We start from the raw sequence: 19722 nt of genomic DNA on the forward strand, positions 1-19722 counted from the left end.
CACTGCGAGTTTAGCGTGCTGCCGCACGTCCCACTGTGCCTCCGACTGCAACGCCCATGCATCCCCGACACGTACATATCATATGACTCAGTGCGAACATCCTGTGCTAAAAATATTCAAAAAATATAAACAGGGACGATGTTGCCCTGCGAAGTTACGATGTCACGCAGGCACGAGCGTTTGTTCGCGTTATCTCCTCCAGATACGTCGTCGTTGACAAAGATAACAACCACAGCGACTGGGTGTGGTGGGGTCTGCCTGTTATGCAAGGGTTGGCAGATCACGTAGACTTGTTGAACCCTTAAAAACACACCGGCCCAGGGAAGTGCTTTGTTTGTGTTGAACGGATGCTGCCAGTCTCACGGCTTTAGGACATGAGACAAAGATTGACCTCTTTTCGTCTTACAGACTTGTTGGGCGGGTCAATAGAGTTAGTGAGCAACTATTTAGGATAACAGCTACAATTGACTGGGCCAGCACTGTGCACAGCGGTGTTTTGTCATCTGAGCGATGGTGAAGGTCGCTGAGCTTGACGTGCTTCTCATGCCATGGCCTTATGTGGTAGCTCAGCATTGTGGGAGACTTCACCCAGCCATCAGCAACTCATCCGTTTATCTCTGGATGCGACAGAATATACTTAGAATCCCGTTTTTTGGAGGAAAGAATTTATGGATCACGTAGATTTGTAAACTTCCCACACCAGGGGCGTCACACGGCTCAGGTGGGCCGCCTGTATGTATGTTTGTATGTTGAATTTCTTTTGCACTGTATGTAGCCAACTGTGCTAATTGGAAATGCAGGGGAAGGACAACAAACACAAAAAGCAATCCTCAAATAAATTAGTTTTTGATATAGATTTAAAAGTGCATCGCTCCAGTGCCTTCCTGGAGCAGAGGTTCGCCGTTCGAGCCTGGTGTCCACCCTGGTTAACACCGCGGGTCTATTAACCTTAAAAAAATACCACGTGCTGTCATATTCACAGTGGAGGTAAAATATACTCTGACACCATTGGAAATGAGTAGGCCGTTGCGTGCCAGCACCATTTGTCTCATACAAAAACCCCATAAATTACTTAATTAGGATTACTCAGCAGGAGCAGTAGCAAACAACATGGCCATCTATTGTGAAAACGTGGCAGAAAACCCTCCGGTGGAGCACCAGACGGTCAGCGGCACACCCGCACACACGCACGCGCGCACACACACACACACGCACACACACACGCACACACACACGCACACACACACGCACGCACACGCACAAGGGAGAAACCGCGGCGGCGCACCTGCGGAGGGACACGCGGTGGCTGGCAAGGCCCTGGCCACCTCGTCGGCCTCCGCCTCCTGGGTCGCCGCCTGCAGGCTGTGGCGTCGCTGCCAGATCGCCTCCTCGTTGTCCGGGCCCCGGCCGTCGGCCTCGCCGCGCTCCGGGACTCCGGCCGCGGTCGCCATCCCTCCGCACGCGCCGCAGCACGCCCGGCCGCCCGCGCCCTGGTGGCCACGCAGTAGCGAACGAGCGCGCGCGAATGGAACCCCCGCGTCACGGCCCGCGAGTGCGCACGCTGCGAGTATGCGCTCGTGCACGCCTAGGGGGAGACTGCATGCATGGTGCGGGATGTCAAGAGGAGAGGTGGTAAACTAGGAGGAGCCACCCAGCTGTTCCGCAACCGCAACCACTCAGAAGTCGCAACTTAGCCGGACCGCGTTGGCTGATTAAATTGTTTTCCTAAAATGGTTTCGGAATGTTATGGAAGAATTTGTAAACTGTATACCTGAGAATGTGTAATGTATAATATAATTTACTATACCACGTTGCGTGCACAATGTAGAAAACGTTGCTGAAGTGTATTAACCCTTTCCCGTTCCGATGACGTACGTAAGAAAAGCTTAAATAACTTCATTGGCACCGAGGCTCCCAAAAGGCCATGCGGGGAGGGCGTGTGGCACAATTTGCCGCCAGCTATCATAGAGTGCGGTCGTGTCACTACAGTTCTCTGCAATGAGTGCAATGTCGTTTAAAAAAAAACGGTGCTATGCCTCTCTAAATAAAATGAATGCTCACCACTTGCGCGTTCCAAGATTCGGAGGTGAACGAGACCCACCCTGCAACTTGCAGACATCTCGGAACGACAAAGAGTTCAATGTACTTCTGGTAGTATGTAAGTAGGGGTGGTAGAGGCTGGCTGGGAGCGGTGATAGGGGAGGAGTAGTTGAGAAATTGGGAGAACCCTCAAACCAAAGGATATAATTACCATACTCATACAGCCTTACATATACGTACACATATGCACGCACAGAGCTTGTGTGTAGCGATTACTACCTGCCTCCTGCCAAAGCCGCATACTCCTGTGAATACGAACAGGATCCAAGAGCCACAGCAGACGAGTCAAACGACAAGCAATGCAGGAACCTGGAGACCTGAAGTTACAACAGATACGTACAGCACTTTTGCAATGAGCACAAACACAAAGACAAACACCCCCCCATAAATAGCCTAACAGAGTGTTGGGGGCAAGTGCTGTTCGCGAGCAGCACCGATGATCAATCAACAAAATTAAACTTGATTTAATACAGCGCCCTTCACCAAATTAATTATCAGAGTGCTTCAATTGTAAACATAAACATTATATCATTAAAACTTTAGATACACAAAATAGTCAAAAGTACGCGCAGTTCCGAATATATAAAAGAAAATATAAAATACGTCTTTAGCCTGATTTAAAAAAACGCAATATCTTCCAAATGGCGTGTACCATGACCACCCTACACGCTGTACCATGACCACCCTACACGCTGTACCATGAACACCCTACACGCCACACAATTAACACCATACACACTGCACCATAAACACCCCTACACACTGCACTAAGAACACCCGACATGCTGCACCATGAACACCGTACACACTGCACTTTGAACACCCTATACGCAGCACCCTGAACACCCTACAGGCTGCACCATGAACATCCTACATGCTGTATCATGAACACCCTACACACTGCACATTGAACATCCTACACGCTGTACCATGAACACGCCGCACCATGAACACCCTACAAGCTGCACACCCTACACGATGCACCACGAACACTCTGCATGCTGTACTGTGAACATCCTACATGCTGCATAGTGAACACCCTACAAGCTTCATACCCTACATGCTGCACAACGAACACCCTACATGCTGCACCACGAACACCCTACATGCTGTACCATGAACACCCTACACACTGTACCATGAACACCCTACAGACTGCACCATGAACACCCTACATGCTGCACCATGAACATCCTACATGCTGCACCACGAACACCATGCACGCTACACAATGAACACAGTGCATCATGAACACCATACATGCTGCACAACAAACACCCTACACGCTGTACCATGAACACCCTACATGCTGCACCACGAACACCCTACATGCTGCACCATGAACACCCTACATGCTGCACCATGAACACCCTACATGCTGCACCATGAACACCCTACATGCTGTACCATGAACACCCTACATGCTGCACCACGAACACCATGCACGCTACACAATGAACACAGTGCATCATGAACACAATACATGCTGCACCCCCTACACGCTGCACCATGAACACCCTACATGCTGCACCACGAACACCCTACATGCTGCACCATGAACACCCTACACGCTGCACCATGAACACCCTACATGCTGTACCATGAACACCCTACAGACTGCACCATGAACACCCTACATGCTGCACCATGAACACCCTACATGCTGCACCACGAACACCCTACATGCTGCACCATGAACACCCTACACGCTGCACCATGAACACCCTACATGCTGTACCATGAACACCCTACAGACTGCACCATGAACACCCTACATGCTGCACCATGAACATCCTACATGCTGCACCACGAACACCATGCACGCTACACAATGAACACAGTGCATCATGAACACAATATATGCTGCACGACAAACACCCTACACGCTGCATCATGAACACAACACATGCTGCACAACAAACACCCTACACTCTGCACCATGAACACCCTACATGCTGCACCATGTTACACCCTACACGCTGCACCACGAACACCATGCACGCTACACAATGAACACAGTGCATCATGAACACCATACATGCTGCACGACAAACACCCTACATGCTGCACAATTTGAACAACCTACTCGCTGCACCACGAACACCCTACAACACACAAAACCGCACTGAAAACCCTTACACTCGGACTACGAACCCACCGACCTGGGGTACTGACGGTCGACCGGGCAGCACACGACGGCTCCCGCCCACTAACCCCGTCTCCTGAAGACCGGAGGAGCTGTCAGAGTTGGGGGTGACGATACTGCAGATTTCCCAACTCACTTCACTTTGCTGAGTGCACGGTGTACGATAAATACGTACAATCGGTGGTGGTCTCCACGGTCAGATAGAAAATGATAAACGAATGTGAAACGTAATTAATTCATACACGATTGCTACAATCACGTAGCGTGAGCTGCATTACAATGAAATGCAATCACAGGTTGACCTGCACCCCCACATATGCGAGGGTAATGTCTGTAATGTGAGTATTCAATTGCTGCCTGTTTAAATAAAAAATATTAAATCAACGTTACTTTACAGTTTTGTTCACCGTTTCCATGAGAAAAGTATGTTATTTTAACGATGGCATTTGACGTGTGGAACGAACTGATACATTTGAATTACGAGATTATATTACAATAGCCTAAAATTAACTTAAAACTTTCGTGACTGCAGGCATTAATATTCTTGGTTCTGTCGGTACAGTCAGATAGATAGAAAAGAAAAATAAGAAATAAAAATGTCAAATTAAATTAACATACAAAAACACCGACTAAATAAAAATGGGAAAATGATGCTCCGAATATCATGTTTTTGATACGAGTTTGTTATTTATGTGACTAAAGACTTGCAATGTGTTTGTTGCAATACAGAAACAAATTAGCTTACGTCATGAAGCAGTTCAGCTATTTTCACCTCAAAGTATTTCCTCCTGCTAGTTATAAAACTACAACGGAAAAATATGCAACAGTTACAATAGCCGTAAAGTGGGAAAACACGTTGACAAAGTACTGAAAATGCTTACCTACTGATCTATCAAGGACGAGCAATTATCAAAACATAAGAAGCCTGGAGAAAAAAAAAAACCCACCAAACAACCAACACGTGAACTGGCAGCAGCCGCCTTCACCTTGGCTGCGCACGCCACCACGACCGGGCGCTCGCGCTCCAAGCCCCCCGCTCCCCGCACGCCCGGCCCGACCGCGTCCTCCTCGGTGGCGGACGCCAAACCCTTGCAGGTGGCGTGCAGCATCATCGTCGTCGTCGTCGTCGTCGTCACCGTCCGCACGGAGCGGAGCTGGCGACGACGCACGCGGGGCCGCAGACGCACGGCCCCTCCTCTGGGTGCCGGCCAGCGGGAGGAGGGGGACGATGGCCGCGCTACATCTGCGCGACGAGGCGCCTTCCTGCCCAACTTTTATTCCGCCTCGTGAGTGAGGGCGGCGGTGGGGGGTTGGGGGGAAAATAAAAAATAATCTGCAAGCCCCCCGAGAGAACATGACGTCGGAATTGCATCTGCAAGTGCGCCTGGTTATCCGCCGCACGCCGCGACTTCCCATTTGAACGTCAAACTCCCGCTGATGTCGCTGCTGCACCCTCCCGTAGCTTTCTTCTCGCTAGCTGCCGCACTGTCGGCGCTCAACCTCCAAGGTTCTTGCCGCGTCCCTGGCCACGCGGGCCGCGATCCAAACGCAGGTTCTTGCCCCCTTGGCTGACAACCTCTGGGTGCCGCTCCAAATGCCTGCCCTCAGTAACGTTCCCTCCTGCACTCATGTCTCTCGTCCACTTAACCGGGACGGCGATGGCTATTCGCACGGCTGCCTGTAATACAACACGGTGGAGGCGGTGAGGGTTAGCGGATCTCCCTTCCTGTGGGTGTCGGGGAGTCATACCCTGGCTCTCCAGGAGAAGTAAAATGTGGACTACGTCTGTTTTACCTGTATGGGATACAGTGTTGCCTCCTCCCATGTGTGGGTTTTCTCTGGGTGCTCTGGTTTCTGTCTTGCATACATACATACACTCATTCATTTGGCTACTAACTACTTAATATATAGAGGATCGCAGTGCTTGGGGGGAGGATTTAGCGCCGGCTCACCACGCAGTTGACTTCGCCGCTTGCCTGTGGTTGCTCCTCCGAGTCGTTCTCTCTCGACGAGGGTGAGCGAATACTGTGGTGCGGTGCGTTACGATTTGACGTGACTATTGCTGTAATAATACATTATCAATTATCGCTTGAGCTCAAGAGTTCAACCGCTGCACGGCAGTCCATGTGACCAAAAAACGCTCACAGTTCCACATCCCAGTGCTGAACAAAATAACCCCTTAATTACGCCGTTGGGATCGCACACGGCAGATACCTGGGCACACGCATGCGATAATATAAAAATTATAATAAATAATAATTTTGATTGAAAAGGTGCCCTTAAAGAATGGATCTAACGAATGCCAAGTAATTTCAATATAAACCATTCCTAGCTACGAGGCAGCTCTCTCGACACCGTTGGCAGCCCAAAGTCTTCTCACTGCTTAAAGCTTTTGTGACTGCAAGGATTCATCTTCTTTGATTCTTTCGGAAAAGTCACGTAGAATGAGAATAAAATAACACAATAAAATTCTCACGACGTTTCGGCCACAACGCAAGCGGCCGTCTTCAGGCGAAGCTCTGTCGTCCCGACAGTTCTGTACCTTTCACCTGAAGACGGCCGCTTGCGTTGTGGCCGAAACGTCGTGAGAATTTAATTGTGTTATTTTATTATTTTATTCTCATTCTACGTGACTTTACCGAAAGAACCAAAGAAGATCTTCTCACTGCTGTTCGCTTCACTGCCGCACAGCAGACAGAGACGCTTGTGGTTGCGCACGCGGCCTCATGTTTAGGAGGATTATATTTGAGCATTGTGTGCGCAGGGTAAACGATGAACGGGACGAGCGTGGGTGAGAGGTGCAGTTGCATTGTTTGACTGATGTGCTCAAATGTTGGGAGCGCGCTCCAATTGCGGGGAGTGTACTCACACACGCGCTGCGTGTCACATTAAAATAGACCGCGTAGTTGTTTCTCTCACACTCGCACACACATGGCTTAATACGGATTTATCCGGGGATGCGGGTGCGAGCAGAGATTACGCCACGTTCTAACTTTGCTGGGTGAATTTAACACGCCGGGGTTTGTATGGATGTATGTTGAACTCCTTTCGAAGCCAACCACGCTTATCGGAGGTGCTGTAAATTAAATGGGTTTGTGAACTTCAACGCTCTTTGTAAATGAAAGTACCCATTGAGTAATATGGCATTTGTATTTCTAAATTAAACTCTGCATACCATAGTGGAACGCTGCATACCATCACGACATAATTGGCAGGTTATTACTACAAATGTTCATCACCAACTCGACGCAGAGCAACGGCTTAAAAATATCCAAGAGGACTGGCTCATGCACGTTTAACATCAATGTTTCAAAGCATGAACCGCTGCATTTAAGTGACACCAATCTCTTACATTGGTTCAGGATGCGATGCTTTCCACGTACCCTTCAAGCTTGCCAACGATTTCGTTGCAGTAATTAAAACTATTTCCATTTTACCAGGTAAGACCCACTGAGCTATAGAGCTTGGCCACAAATGATAGCTCAACGAAGTGGCTCATCATGTGGAAATGTATAGCAGCCAAATACTTTAAACGCTCATTTATTATAAATGTGGAGGAAAAAACCGGAGGAGGACCTAGAGAAAAATCCACGCGACTACGGGGAGAGAGATATGCAAACTCCAAATGTACAGGCGTCAGGGTCGGGATCGAACACACGACCTCCTGTACACCCGGCGAGGTGGTTAACATCTCGGCACAGCGGCGCGCATCATCCTAGGTAAGCATGTGCGTACGTACGTACACGATAAGAGCAGCTCGCACGGGGCTGCTCTGAGGAGCGTGGAACTTGCCGCACGCCTCACCTGAGTCCTGCTCCCCTCGGCCGTCCCATCTGTGGCCGCGTCAACGGAGGCCTCGTCCTCGTCCTGCGACGAGAAGGCGGTGCTCTCCGAGAGGCGGGCGCTGTCGAAGGACGACACGCACGTGGTGGTGCCGCTGTCCAGGGAGGAGACGCGCGTAGCGGAGCACGCCGGACACGCTGCATCGCCCCGGTTCACGACTCCCTCCGGCGTCCGGCCTCCCGTCTCCACGTCCGACGCGGCCGCCTCCGCGAGGGGACTCCCTGCCCCACCCGCTTCGTGCTCCTCGGGGGCCTCCTCCTCTCGGGAGCCGCCCCCGTCCGAGACCATGCGGCCCGGGCTCGGTTCCGCTACGCTCTCGGTTCCCAACACGTTGCAGACGGGGACGTCCGGATCGGCCGTCCCGTCAAACGCCACCACGGCGGAGCCTCTCCGCTCCTCGGCGCCGTCTCCGCTCCCGAGCCTCTCCGCGGCGCTCCGCTCGGCTCCGGCGGGGCACTCTGGTCTCGCCTCGTCCCAATCTGGGCTTCGCTCGGGCCGCCGCACCCCAATAGGGCCCACTTCCTCGTCGCCGGCACCCAGCACAGCTCTGTTGTCTTCCAACGTTCGCTCCGCGCCGTCGGCCCCTTCCGATCCCGGGGACCCGTCGCGGACGCCGCCATTGTCGTCGTCCGGCCTAGTGCCACCTCCAACCGCGGCCGCGTGCCGGCCCCGCTGGTCGCCGTTGCCGCCGTCACCGCCGCCGCCGCCGTCGCCGTCGCCGTCGTCGCCGCCCGTGAGGCGCGTGGACGGCAGGCTGTAGAGCAGGCGGTGCAGCGCCACGTAGTGGGTGCGCGGGGTGGTCGGCTGGCGCATCTCCAGCACCGAGGCCTCCACGCTCTCCAGCTCTGACACGACCAGCGACAAGGGCCGCATCTCCGCCGCGGGCCGAGCCTCCCCCAACGGGGAGAGCGACGAGCGCGTCCGCGCCCCCGCGTCCCCGGTCCGGTTCGACAGACCCTCGGGGAAGCCCGCCTCGCTCCTCACCAGCTGGGGCACCCTCTGCTCGCCGGGGTGCGTGCCGGGACTCTCGCAGTCCGAGTCGATGTACAGGATCGTGTTCAGCCTGCTGTTTGTTGGGAAACTGCTGCTGAGGGCCACGGCGGGCGTCACGCGGTGGCCCTGGCGCTGAGCGGCGGCCGCTGCCTGCCCCTCCACCAAGGAGTCCAGGTAATCGTTGAGGGAGCCGTGCCTGTTGGAGGCAGCTTCGGCGGCAGACGCAGCGGCCGCGGCGGCGGCCGCGTCCGCCTCCTCCAAGGCCCCTTCGCCGGCCCACGCGGCCACGCTGGCGTCCTCGGCGAACACGTCGTCGTGCGGGCGTGCTTCCTCCAGCCCCCTCTGCACGGCGCCGTTAGCGTAGGACCTCTGGGCGGCTCCCAGGGTGCCGCCGCTCGTCTGGGTCTGCTCTTCGTCGTCCGAGGGGCTGGTCACGTCGCCGTTCGTGGCCGACACGCCGATGTAGGCCCCCGCCGAGTCGGGCGATGCGTCTGCACAGCACGGGGAATCGACTGAACAATTGAGCGGTTAATTTTTTTGGTTTGTTTTGTTTACATGAATTAGCAGGGGATATGGCCTCTTTTGGGTTTTGGTGGGTTGGTGGAATTGATGGGCGGAGTTGTTGCTGTTGTTCAAGAATAGCTCGATAACTAAAAGCGCTGCTGTCATTAGAGTGGAAGATTGAATACTTAACATGAAAACTTCTCTGTTAAGCGAGAAACCACTACCAACGCCATCAACTCGGTGACCGAAAATCGGTCACCAATCTCCACACAGAAACAAGTCAAGCTGTAATTAAACCTCGTTGGTCAACTATGAAAATGCAATTTCATTTCACCGCCACCAAGTTTATCGAACTTTTTCAAGCATCCTGAACTTCTACAACAGACACATCGCAAGACAGAAACAATCAATAACCATTAGTGCAAAAGAGGCTTACAACTTTATACCCTTTGCAGGATAATTACTTTTCTTAACTTACTGAGGAGCACATCTGATTTCCAAGCTACCCTGCTCCCAATGTACACTACATTTAGACAGTGGTTTAAAATTATTCCTGCTTTGAAAGATTTACCATTGTAATATTATCAATGAATACTGTTTTGTGAAATTTATATTACAGTTAACTGAATTTACAAACGCATCTTCTTCGCTGCGAGTTTTTAGTATAGATGAATGTGCTTACTGGCTATGTGGGTTCTTAAACATTATGAGAGTTGCAGTGTTATACTATACTGTATTCATTTCATTTTACCAGGTAAGGCCCACTGAGCTATATAGCTCTTTTTCAGAAGCGACCTGGCCACAAATGATACCTCAACGAAGTGGGTTTATCATGTGGAAATGTATAGCAGCCAAATACTCTAATCAGGTGTTTATAAATGTGGAGGGAAAATCTGGAGGACCCAGAGAAAAATCCACGCGACCACGGGGATAACATACAGGCATCAGGATTGGAATCAAACCCATGTCCTCCTGCATACCAGGCGAGATGTTAACTATCTCGCTTGGCATACATTTAGAAACTTGCGTTTCGAGCATTTGGCTGCTGTAAACATCCACATGATAAGCCACTTCGTTGAGCTATCATTTGTGGCCAGGTCGCTTCTGAAAAAGAGCTACATAGCTCAGTGGGGCCTTGCCTGGTAAAATTTAAAATAGTTGAGCAAAAATAGCAGTAAAGAGGCGGCACCTGGGTGCATGGAGGAAGTGATCTCGAAGCGGAACTGCAGCTGGCCGCTCACGTGGTCGGTGGGCATCCTTCGCGTCAGATTGTAGCTCAGCACCTGATCACTGCAAAGACAAAGACCCACCCCATAGAGCCTTAAACTACTGTTGGGGCAAGTGCTGTTAGCGAGCACCTACAGTATGAAGGCCGGCATGGCACACGAGGGGTTGGGTGGCCAGCACCATGACCGACCTCCTTTGTCTCCCTAATGGCGATGTTTATACACCGCACGAGGTACTCAATTGAGGCTGAGTCGACCTAGGGGAGGCCCAGAACCGGTTCAGACAAAAAGAAACCCAGCAGTTGGTGGGTGACTTCATCTTAAGGGCTTTGTACAATGGGGGATTCTGGAACCGGAACCCTGACAGTAACCGTGTCTCACCAGTACTTGTCCAGACAACGTGTGCCAGTAACTTCGTCCAGCGAAGAGTCACCGGCAATGGTAAACAACAGGAGCAAGCCAATCATTGCGAGTGACGAATTTAAGCAGCGTGATAATGATGAGGCGTGTAACGTGTCAATATCACGCAAATGACAGACGCATCAAATTGTACTAATATATATGGAAATGTTGCACAGAAATGTTTCCTATAGGCTGCGGCAGTAGTTCTCAACCAGGGTTCGTGGACCCCTGGAGTATGTGTCAATGTTTGAGGGGGTACGTGAGGTGATTTATGTGTTAAATTATATCATACACGAGAGTCATTGCTGAATAATCACATATGAATCTGCCAATACAAATGAACTACGATAACATTTTAATCGAAATGGTAATCTAGAACCACATAAAAGGCCTGTAGTTTCCAAGAATAATATAGTCAGCGAGTGTGAACAATTTACGCCACACATGCAGAGCGTCCGTTGATTTTTTATTCGCTTGCATTTACTAGCTAGTTAGGATACCTCACAAAATGGACAAGTGGTTGAAATATTGATGTTAATTACTCATACATTTATTTCTCAGAACCATGATGGGTCAGGCAAGGGGGTAACTCGGTTGAAACAAAATTCAACAAGGGGTGTACAGTAGCCAAAAATAGGTTGAGAACCACTGGGCTAGGGGTCAGAGGATGAATGACCCGGAGAAACTGTACCGGCACAAGCGAGACGTGCAGTAAGGATTGAGACAGAGACACCGCTGGCGAGACGTCTACGGGAGTGAGCGAATTGTGCGAGCGTTACAAGTCAGAAACAGCGTTCGATGAGGCAGAACAAGACGGTGCAAAGGAGACCAAAAGGAATTGTTTCAAGAATCAAAATCATGACCCTGAATCGTGACAATCCATCAAACTGTACAGAGGTGGATAACAAACATTAAAAAAGGGGTAAATGAACCTCATGGCAGGACCCCGGGGTCCCAAAGCCGCCAGCTCTCGCATAAACATTATATTATAATGTAATTATATTATAATGTAAACATTATATTATAATGTAAACATTATATTATAATGTAAACATAATATTATAATATAAACATTATATTATAATGTAAACATTCTATTATAATGTAAACATAATATTATAATGTAAACATAATATTATAATATAAACATTATATTATAATATAAACATTATATTATAATGTAAACAAAAAATTTGCTCTTTTTCACCAATGGGTGTAAAGGATGGTGGCAAGTGTTGTCTTGTTAAACTATGCCTTTAAAACTGAATACCAGCAAGATAATCTTAAAATCAATATGGATACGGACAGCGGGCCAGTGATGGGACAGGACCACAGGTGTGATGTGATCCTTAAATGAATAGTTACATACACAAGCATGAGTCCTAACATATAAATGCTTTTCTAGGCTTGCTGAAGAGAAGAGTTAATCAATTTCAATAAGCTCTCTCTATTGTAGCAATGATTTTAAGACACTGTATATTTCTACCTCTCTGGCCTCTCTATGCGCTGAGAAGAATGACCATTGTCCAAAATGTCACCTGTTATACACTTTCTCTTTTTAAGGCCGCACAATTGAGGTTTCTTGATGTTACTTGTGCTTTTTGCAGCAGTAGCAGCGGCGTCAACAAATTATTTAACACTGAATAACCGACCCGAAATGTCACCATTGCAACTGCGACCGGTCTCCTAGCGATTGAGAGCTTAGTTCGAGGGAGGAGACGGCTGTCACTTTGTGGACACGTCGCCCCGTCTTGACGCGCAAACTCCTGGAGCAAATTTCTCTCACTTCAGTTGGCGTTCGACGTTCGAAGCGCACTGCGACGCTCGCAGGAATGGTGCCCCCCCCCTCACCCCTCCCCGTGATCGCCTTCGTCACAAGTGGATCAAACAAAGCACTGGAGACGCCGGCGTATGGCAGCAAAAGGAGTGTCTGTGAACGCTGTCGCAAGAGGTCACACTTTTGGCACAATGGTCCTTTGCTGGCTGTGCGTCTGTGATGAATGAACCGACGACCGCTCGGCAGCAGCACGGGCGTGGCGCTGCGAGTACCCGATGGCGTGTCTCTCGAGCAGCCTCTGCACAGGGATGCCCAGTTTGCCGAGGAAGCGGCGGATGATGGGTCGGCTCTTGGCAAACTTGTCCTTCACCTCAATCTCCAGCATGTCGGTGGGGAGAGCCACGAAGCTGTAACCCTGCAGCGGGATGCGGACACGCAGAGAGACACGTGGGGGGGGGGGCAGCACTACTCAAGTACCTCTGATTAGCACGGTTGGCTACGTACAGTGCAAAAGAAGTCGAATGTACATGAGGAAAAGGTGCAAATATGAGCAAACGCGGATGCCGTTTCTTAGCGGATTCCGACGTTTTGGAAAGAAAACAAATTCCCACAATTCTCGATGGCAAAATTCTACCAAGGATCGAACAATACAAGAGAAGTACAAACATTACAATTTAGATGGAGAGACTGTCATGGCAAGAGTTGCTAGCAGCCACATCTTAAGGCCATCATTTCGCCAGCATCAGAATTGTAGAGCATTGTCAAAACCACTATACCACCTCTTTCATGCAAAGACAAAGATCTCTCAGTTGGTCCTACAGGCTGGAGAGACCCGAATCGTATCATGAACACAAAGGGTGGTACGGTACATTCGAGAGATGCGTGGTCAAGCACCACGGTCGACAGCCTTTGTCTCGTCAGCGCTGATATTCACACAACAGCAATAACTCAGTTCACTCCGAGGCCACCCCACAGAAACCCAGGCCAAGTTCATGCTCCAATTGCTACTGGTTTTATGCGTGAGCAGGAGTCGAACCCAGTTAGCCAGGATCGTATCCACAGCTCCCTTTCGTATATGTACAATCACACACACTGATTTTATATGGCTAACCAGCAGAATGCCTGTCTGAGCTATATGAAACTTATCGTATGGAACTTTAATGTGATTTTTGGGTTCGGATTTAACAAAGCGCACCATGAGTGGTCAAGCGGATGTTGCAGACCAAGATCACAATGTAACTTACCCACGACTAAGTTGCAAGAAAAGAATTACTCTACGTAACTAAAACACGAAAGCCAGCATCAAAAAACATATCTAACAAGTGTCACGGGACTCTCATCTGGTAATAAAGCACTAGCAATCGGATTTCATGTTATTTATATTTAAGAAATGTTTGAAAATTAGCAAATGAAAAATACATAAATAAACAAAGCAACAATTAAGCTATCGGAATATTTCTTTAAATTCATATGCAGCTATAGCTTCTATTCACCCCACCCCGACTGTCCTATATGCACTCAGGTATCGCTAGGGCACTTCCGCCTGGAATGGGAGAGGCACACACGTTCACAGAATGCACAACGCAGCCATACGCACGCGCGCCACATGGAACACACAAATGTATGACAGCGGATGACTACTAAGAAGTATAAGTACTCTGAGCATAGATACACAGCAGTGCATGCATATGGAAACATAATAATAAATCCTCGCCAGGGAAGTTTTAGCGATCAGCAAAAACCTGCAGCTAGCTGCAGGAAGCGCTTTGAGGTAACAGATTTGTGGTGCCTGGGGTCAATTCAGCAGTCAGCACGAGAGGACCCAAGATCACAGAACCACCTTTTCATACAGACACAATAACCCTAAATAAGATGTGGCATACAAACACAAACCGTACATGTGCACAAGTGACAAGGCACTGCCTTAATTTTGGCAGACAGAGTCTATACTTTGGCTCCCATCAATTCTACAGACCGAGATTTGCCATGAAGCCTCGATAATCTAGGCACAGCAGGGTCATGATGCCAACCGTGGAGAGCCAGTGCCCAGTCAGGACCACTCAAATCATTCCTGAGCGTCATGAGTCTTGTCACTCGATCACAGCTTTAACAGCCAATCGGGCATGACACATACGTTTGTGTAGTAGCAACTTGGCAGGAGTTGGTAGGCTGCTGTGTAGCGGTGTGGTGGTGTGGTGGGCTGGCCAGCATTCCGGTGGTGTGGTGACTCACTGTGCAGCAGTGTGGTGGTGTGGTGGGCTGGCCAGCATTGCGGTGGTAGTGTGGTGGCGTGTTAGAACACTGGTAACATTTTCCGGCAATAGAACCTCACGTGAGCGCAGGCAAGAGGGGCTCTGCCGTGTGGGGGTTCCACGCAACGTTGGCGCACGGCGTCGCGGTGGCGTGTGGGCGCAGGAAGGACGGGGGGGGGGGAAGACGGGGGGGGGGATGACGGGGGGGGGACTGAGGGGAGGGCGGGGGTGGGGGCGGGCGGGAGCGCGGTACCTCGCCCTGCCACGCGGGGTTGGTGGTGTTGGTGACGATGCCGGAGCGGCGCTCCTGGCCGTGGTGTGGCAGTGTAGGGAAGGTGCTGCGCTTGCCGGGGTGGATCGAGATCTTGAGGTACGGGTCCGGGTTAAAGAACATCCCTTTCTTGAGCGCCGTCGCACGCAGCTCTGTCGCAAGCGGTCAGCGCGCACGCAATCGGGCCGTGTGAGTAACGACTATTTAAGTGCTTAAATGTGTTGGGCAATTCATCGCCGGCACTCAGAACCGTGCTGCCCAGAGGATCCTACCAGAGAGGGAGAAGCTGATGAGCCGACGCGTGTGCTGGCCTGGCTCATCGTCCTCGCTCGTCCCATCCAGGCTGGCCTGCTCGGCACGACCGCACACACACCAAAGACAAAAATCACCCGTATGGCCTAAACAGGTCAGTACTCTCTGGTTCTATTGGGTAAAGTCACGTAGGTAAAAAATTAAATAACAAAAATCACGACGTTTCGGCCACAACACAAGCAGCCTTCATCAGGTGAAGGGACGAGACTCTCTGGAGGACAGCGCTGGAGTGAAAAAAGCCATGCTCAGATCACGACCTTTAAGCTGTGTGAGAACGAAACAAAGCGCCTTGACAAAGGAATTAGCATATAATTTAGCATTGAAATGGCTCATTGAAATAGCTAAGTTAAAGTATACACGTCCGCAGAGGCACCCCTTGACAAAGGTCAGCACACATACCGCATACAGTGAGGGAAAAAAGTATTTGATCCCCTGCTGATTTTGTACGTTTGCCCACTGACAAAGAAATGATCAGTCTATAATTTTAATGGTAGGTTTATTTCAACAGTGAGAGACAGGATAACAACAAGAAAATCCAGAAAAACGCATGTCAAAAATGTTATAAATTGATTTGCATTTTAATGAGGGAAATAAGTATGACCAAAGATTTCTGGCTCCCAGGTGTCTTTTATACAGGTAACAAGCTGAGATTAGGAGCACACTCTTGAAGGGAGTGCTCCTAATCTCAGCTTGTTACCTGTATAATAGACACCTGTCCACAGAAGCAATCAATCAATCAGATTCCAAACTCTCCACCATGGCCAAGACCAAAGAGCTCTTCAAGGATGTCAGGGACAAGATTGTATACCTACACAAGGCTGGAATGGGCTACAAGACCATTGCCAAGCAGCTTGGTGAGAAGGTGACAAGAGTTGGTGTGATTATTCGCAAATGGAAGAAACACAAAAGAACTGTGAATCTCCCTCGGCCTGGGGCTCCATGCAAGATCTCACCTCGTGGAGTTGCAATGATCATGAGAACGGTGAGGAATCAGCCCAGAACTACACGGGAGAATCTTGTCAATGATCTCAAGGCAGCTGGGACCATTGTCACCAAGAAAACAATTGGTAACACACTACGCCGTGAAGGACTGAAATCCTGCAGCGCCCGCAAGGCCCCCCTGCTGAAGAAAGCACATATACATGCCCGTCTGAAGTTTGCCAATGAACATCTGAATGATTCAGAGGACAACTGTGTGAAAGTGTTGTGGTCAGATGAGACCAAAATGGAGCTCTTTGGCATCAACTGAACTCGCCGTGTTTGGAGGAGGAGGAATGCTGCCTATGACCCCAAGAACACCGTCCCCACCGTCAAACATGGAGGTGGAAACATTATGCTTTCGGGGTGTTTTTTCTGCTAAGGGGACAGGACAACTTCACCGCATCAAAGGGACGATGGACGGGGCCATGTACCGTCAAATCTTGGGTGAGAACCTCCTTCCCTCAGCCAGGGCATTGAAAATGGGTCGTGGATGGGTATTCCAGCATGACAACGACCCAAAACACACGGCCAAGGCAACAAAGGAGTGGCTCAAGAAGAAGCACATTAAGGTCCTGGAGTGGCCTAGCCAGTCTCCAGATCTTAATCCCATAGAAAATCTGTGGAGGGAGCTGAAGGTTCGAGTTGCCAAACGTCAGCCTCGAAACCTTAATGACTTGGAGAAGATTTGCAAAGAGGAGTGGGACAAAATCCCTATTGAGATGTGTGCAAACCTGGTGGCCAACTACAAGAAACGTCTGACCTCTGTGATTGCCAACAAGGGTTTTGCCACCAAGTACTAAGTCATGTTTTGCAGAGGGGTCAAATACTTATTTCCCTCATTAAAATGCAAATCAATTTATAACATTTTTGACATGCGTTTTTCTGGATTTTGTTGTTCTCTCTCACTGTTCAAATAAACCTACCATTAAAATTATAGACTGATCATTTCTTTGTCAGTGGGCAAACGTACAAAATCAGCAGGGGATCAAATACTTTTTTCCCTCACTGTACATGCCGCACATCAACACACACACACCACACAAGCCGCACGTGCCCATCACCAGCTCAGCACACGGCTTACACACACGCGCACGTATAGCCAGAGAGGCCTTGATCTCAGAGGTCAAGCGTCGTCACGATTCTCAGATGGGCAGAGTCATTTGTCGACTTGCCTTGTGGTTAAGTTCGCATGCCGTGGTGGGGGGGCTCATGAAGGGCCCGCACCTCTGATTAGCACGGCTGGCTACATACGGTGCAGAAGAAGTTCAACGTACGTACGTACATACAAGGGCGTGCCGCACGCGGTAGAGGGGGCGCACCGGGCCGCGCCGCTCACCGTAGGGTTGGGATTGCGGATGGTGATGCACGGGGTGACCGCGCGCAGCGCCCCGCTCACTCCGTGGTAATACTTGAAGCAGATCTTGGTCTCCGCTTCGTATGAAAAACGAACGAACCAGAGAGAGACCCGCGTCGTCAGCGGCTCGCGTCCCGAGGCGGCAGGGGGAGCGCCGCGCAAACCCGGGCCGCGCGGAACGACGCAACCGGATGCAATTCGGATTGACCCCCTCACAAACACTATTCGCATTAGAATGACCACCTTCCGTTTCGCAAGGCGACGTGCATCGTCGTCGCCATCGTTTATTATTTACACCTCGTCGAACATGCACTTCATGCGGGGCTGCCGGATCAAAGGGGTATTTGACAAAATAACATGGGAATCAACATCGGAAGGTGACCATTGTTATTAACACCCGGATACGAATATAGACGCAGACAGGGCCTCCGTCTATAAGGAACAGTACAAGCCAAAGGTATGGTAAACAAGATAGCACCGTCTACAGCGGCGGATGCGGGAGTGAGGCAGTCACCCCACCTTTGGAGACCCAAAAATGGGTATTTTATTGATATTCACCAGAGAAAATACGTTGAATGTGTATATTTCTTAAAATAGATGTTAATGTAGGCCCCAATACAAAAAAGCTTGAAATCTCAGGGCTGCCCCCCTTGGAAATGTAATAGATCTGCCTCAGATCCTCTACAGCCACAAAGCCCCTTTTTAAGGAGGCCCTGCAGCTTGTAAGAAGGCATTTCTGCATAACAGCTCTCGGCACAATCATTTGAGTAAAGCAGTAGCGAAAGACTGCACTGATGTTTGAACTGGTTTCACATTATTTGGCACAGTGTTTGGCCAATTCGATGTTGAGGAAAGCTGGCAGCTGTGGAGAGAAACCAGAAAAGCCATAAAAAAACTCACGTACATGAGCGGAGACACTCAAAGGTGTGCACAGGACATGTTCACGAACCCACTTGCTGTACTGCACTATCCTGGCCCCACCTCATCACAGGCCATTTGGTTTGGGAGTTCTGCAAGTCTGCATCAAACCCCAACCTTTGCCTCTCAAGAGCTGCGATGCAAGCTCCATTCCTCCTTCATTGTGTTTTCTAATCTGCGCCCATTGTATTCAAACACGAGGCTTTCGAGATGCATAAACTCGTGGACATCAGTGAATATTTTTTCTTTCCCCACTGGAGCGCAAGGAGGGGGGTGGAGCTTTGTACAGATCCCGCTGGTCAAGGCTGCCTCCCCCCATCCCAAACAAGGAATGCCGCAGTGTGTTGCTGACAACAAGCGTTCGCTTCAGATGGAGCAAACGCAGTGGGGGTGAAGTCGAGGGATGAGTCACCGTTTATTAGAACCACACTCTTAGCCTGCAAACCCACAATAACTGGTTTACGATTGATTTTTGGCCTCGGCCACGTAATGATGTGAGCAAATATGTGTCAATTATTGATTCGGAATATTGGGTGCTAAAGCTCACGTGATAAGTCCACATTTACTGGGTCTGTGTCACGGCCTACTGTCAAGGGTTGGATCCAAATACACAATATTTGGCACAAACGCTGTGCAGAGGTCA

General features: G+C 50.0%; 1 protein-coding gene across 6 annotated transcripts in view; it reads right to left on the bottom strand.

Annotated features, from left to right (window-relative positions):
• LOC116938831 (E3 ubiquitin-protein ligase HECW2-like) overlaps nucleotides 1-19722 on the bottom strand; it is a 209041-nt gene that overhangs the window by 64050 nt on the left and 125269 nt on the right. For all 6 annotated transcript variants that reach the window (XM_032946526.2, XM_032946531.2, XM_032946529.2 and 3 more), the window contains 7 exons: nucleotides 18144-18238; nucleotides 15787-15862; nucleotides 15497-15666; nucleotides 13264-13406; nucleotides 10776-10876; nucleotides 8051-9573; nucleotides 1286-1490 (listed from right to left, as the gene is read on the bottom strand). In XM_032946526.2, coding sequence (XP_032802417.2) covers nucleotides 1286-1490; nucleotides 8051-9573; nucleotides 10776-10876; nucleotides 13264-13406; nucleotides 15497-15666; nucleotides 15787-15862; nucleotides 18144-18238 — 2313 coding nt within the window. The remainder of the gene's footprint in view (nucleotides 1-1285; nucleotides 1491-8050; nucleotides 9574-10775; nucleotides 10877-13263; nucleotides 13407-15496; nucleotides 15667-15786; nucleotides 15863-18143; nucleotides 18239-19722) is intronic.

The sequence above is a fragment of the Petromyzon marinus genome, chromosome 4, assembly GCF_048934315.1.
Source record: "Petromyzon marinus isolate PM22_M1 ecotype Great Lakes invasive population chromosome 4, UKy_Petmar_22M1.pri1.0, whole genome shotgun sequence".
NCBI lineage: Eukaryota > Metazoa > Chordata > Hyperoartia > Petromyzontiformes > Petromyzontidae > Petromyzon > Petromyzon marinus.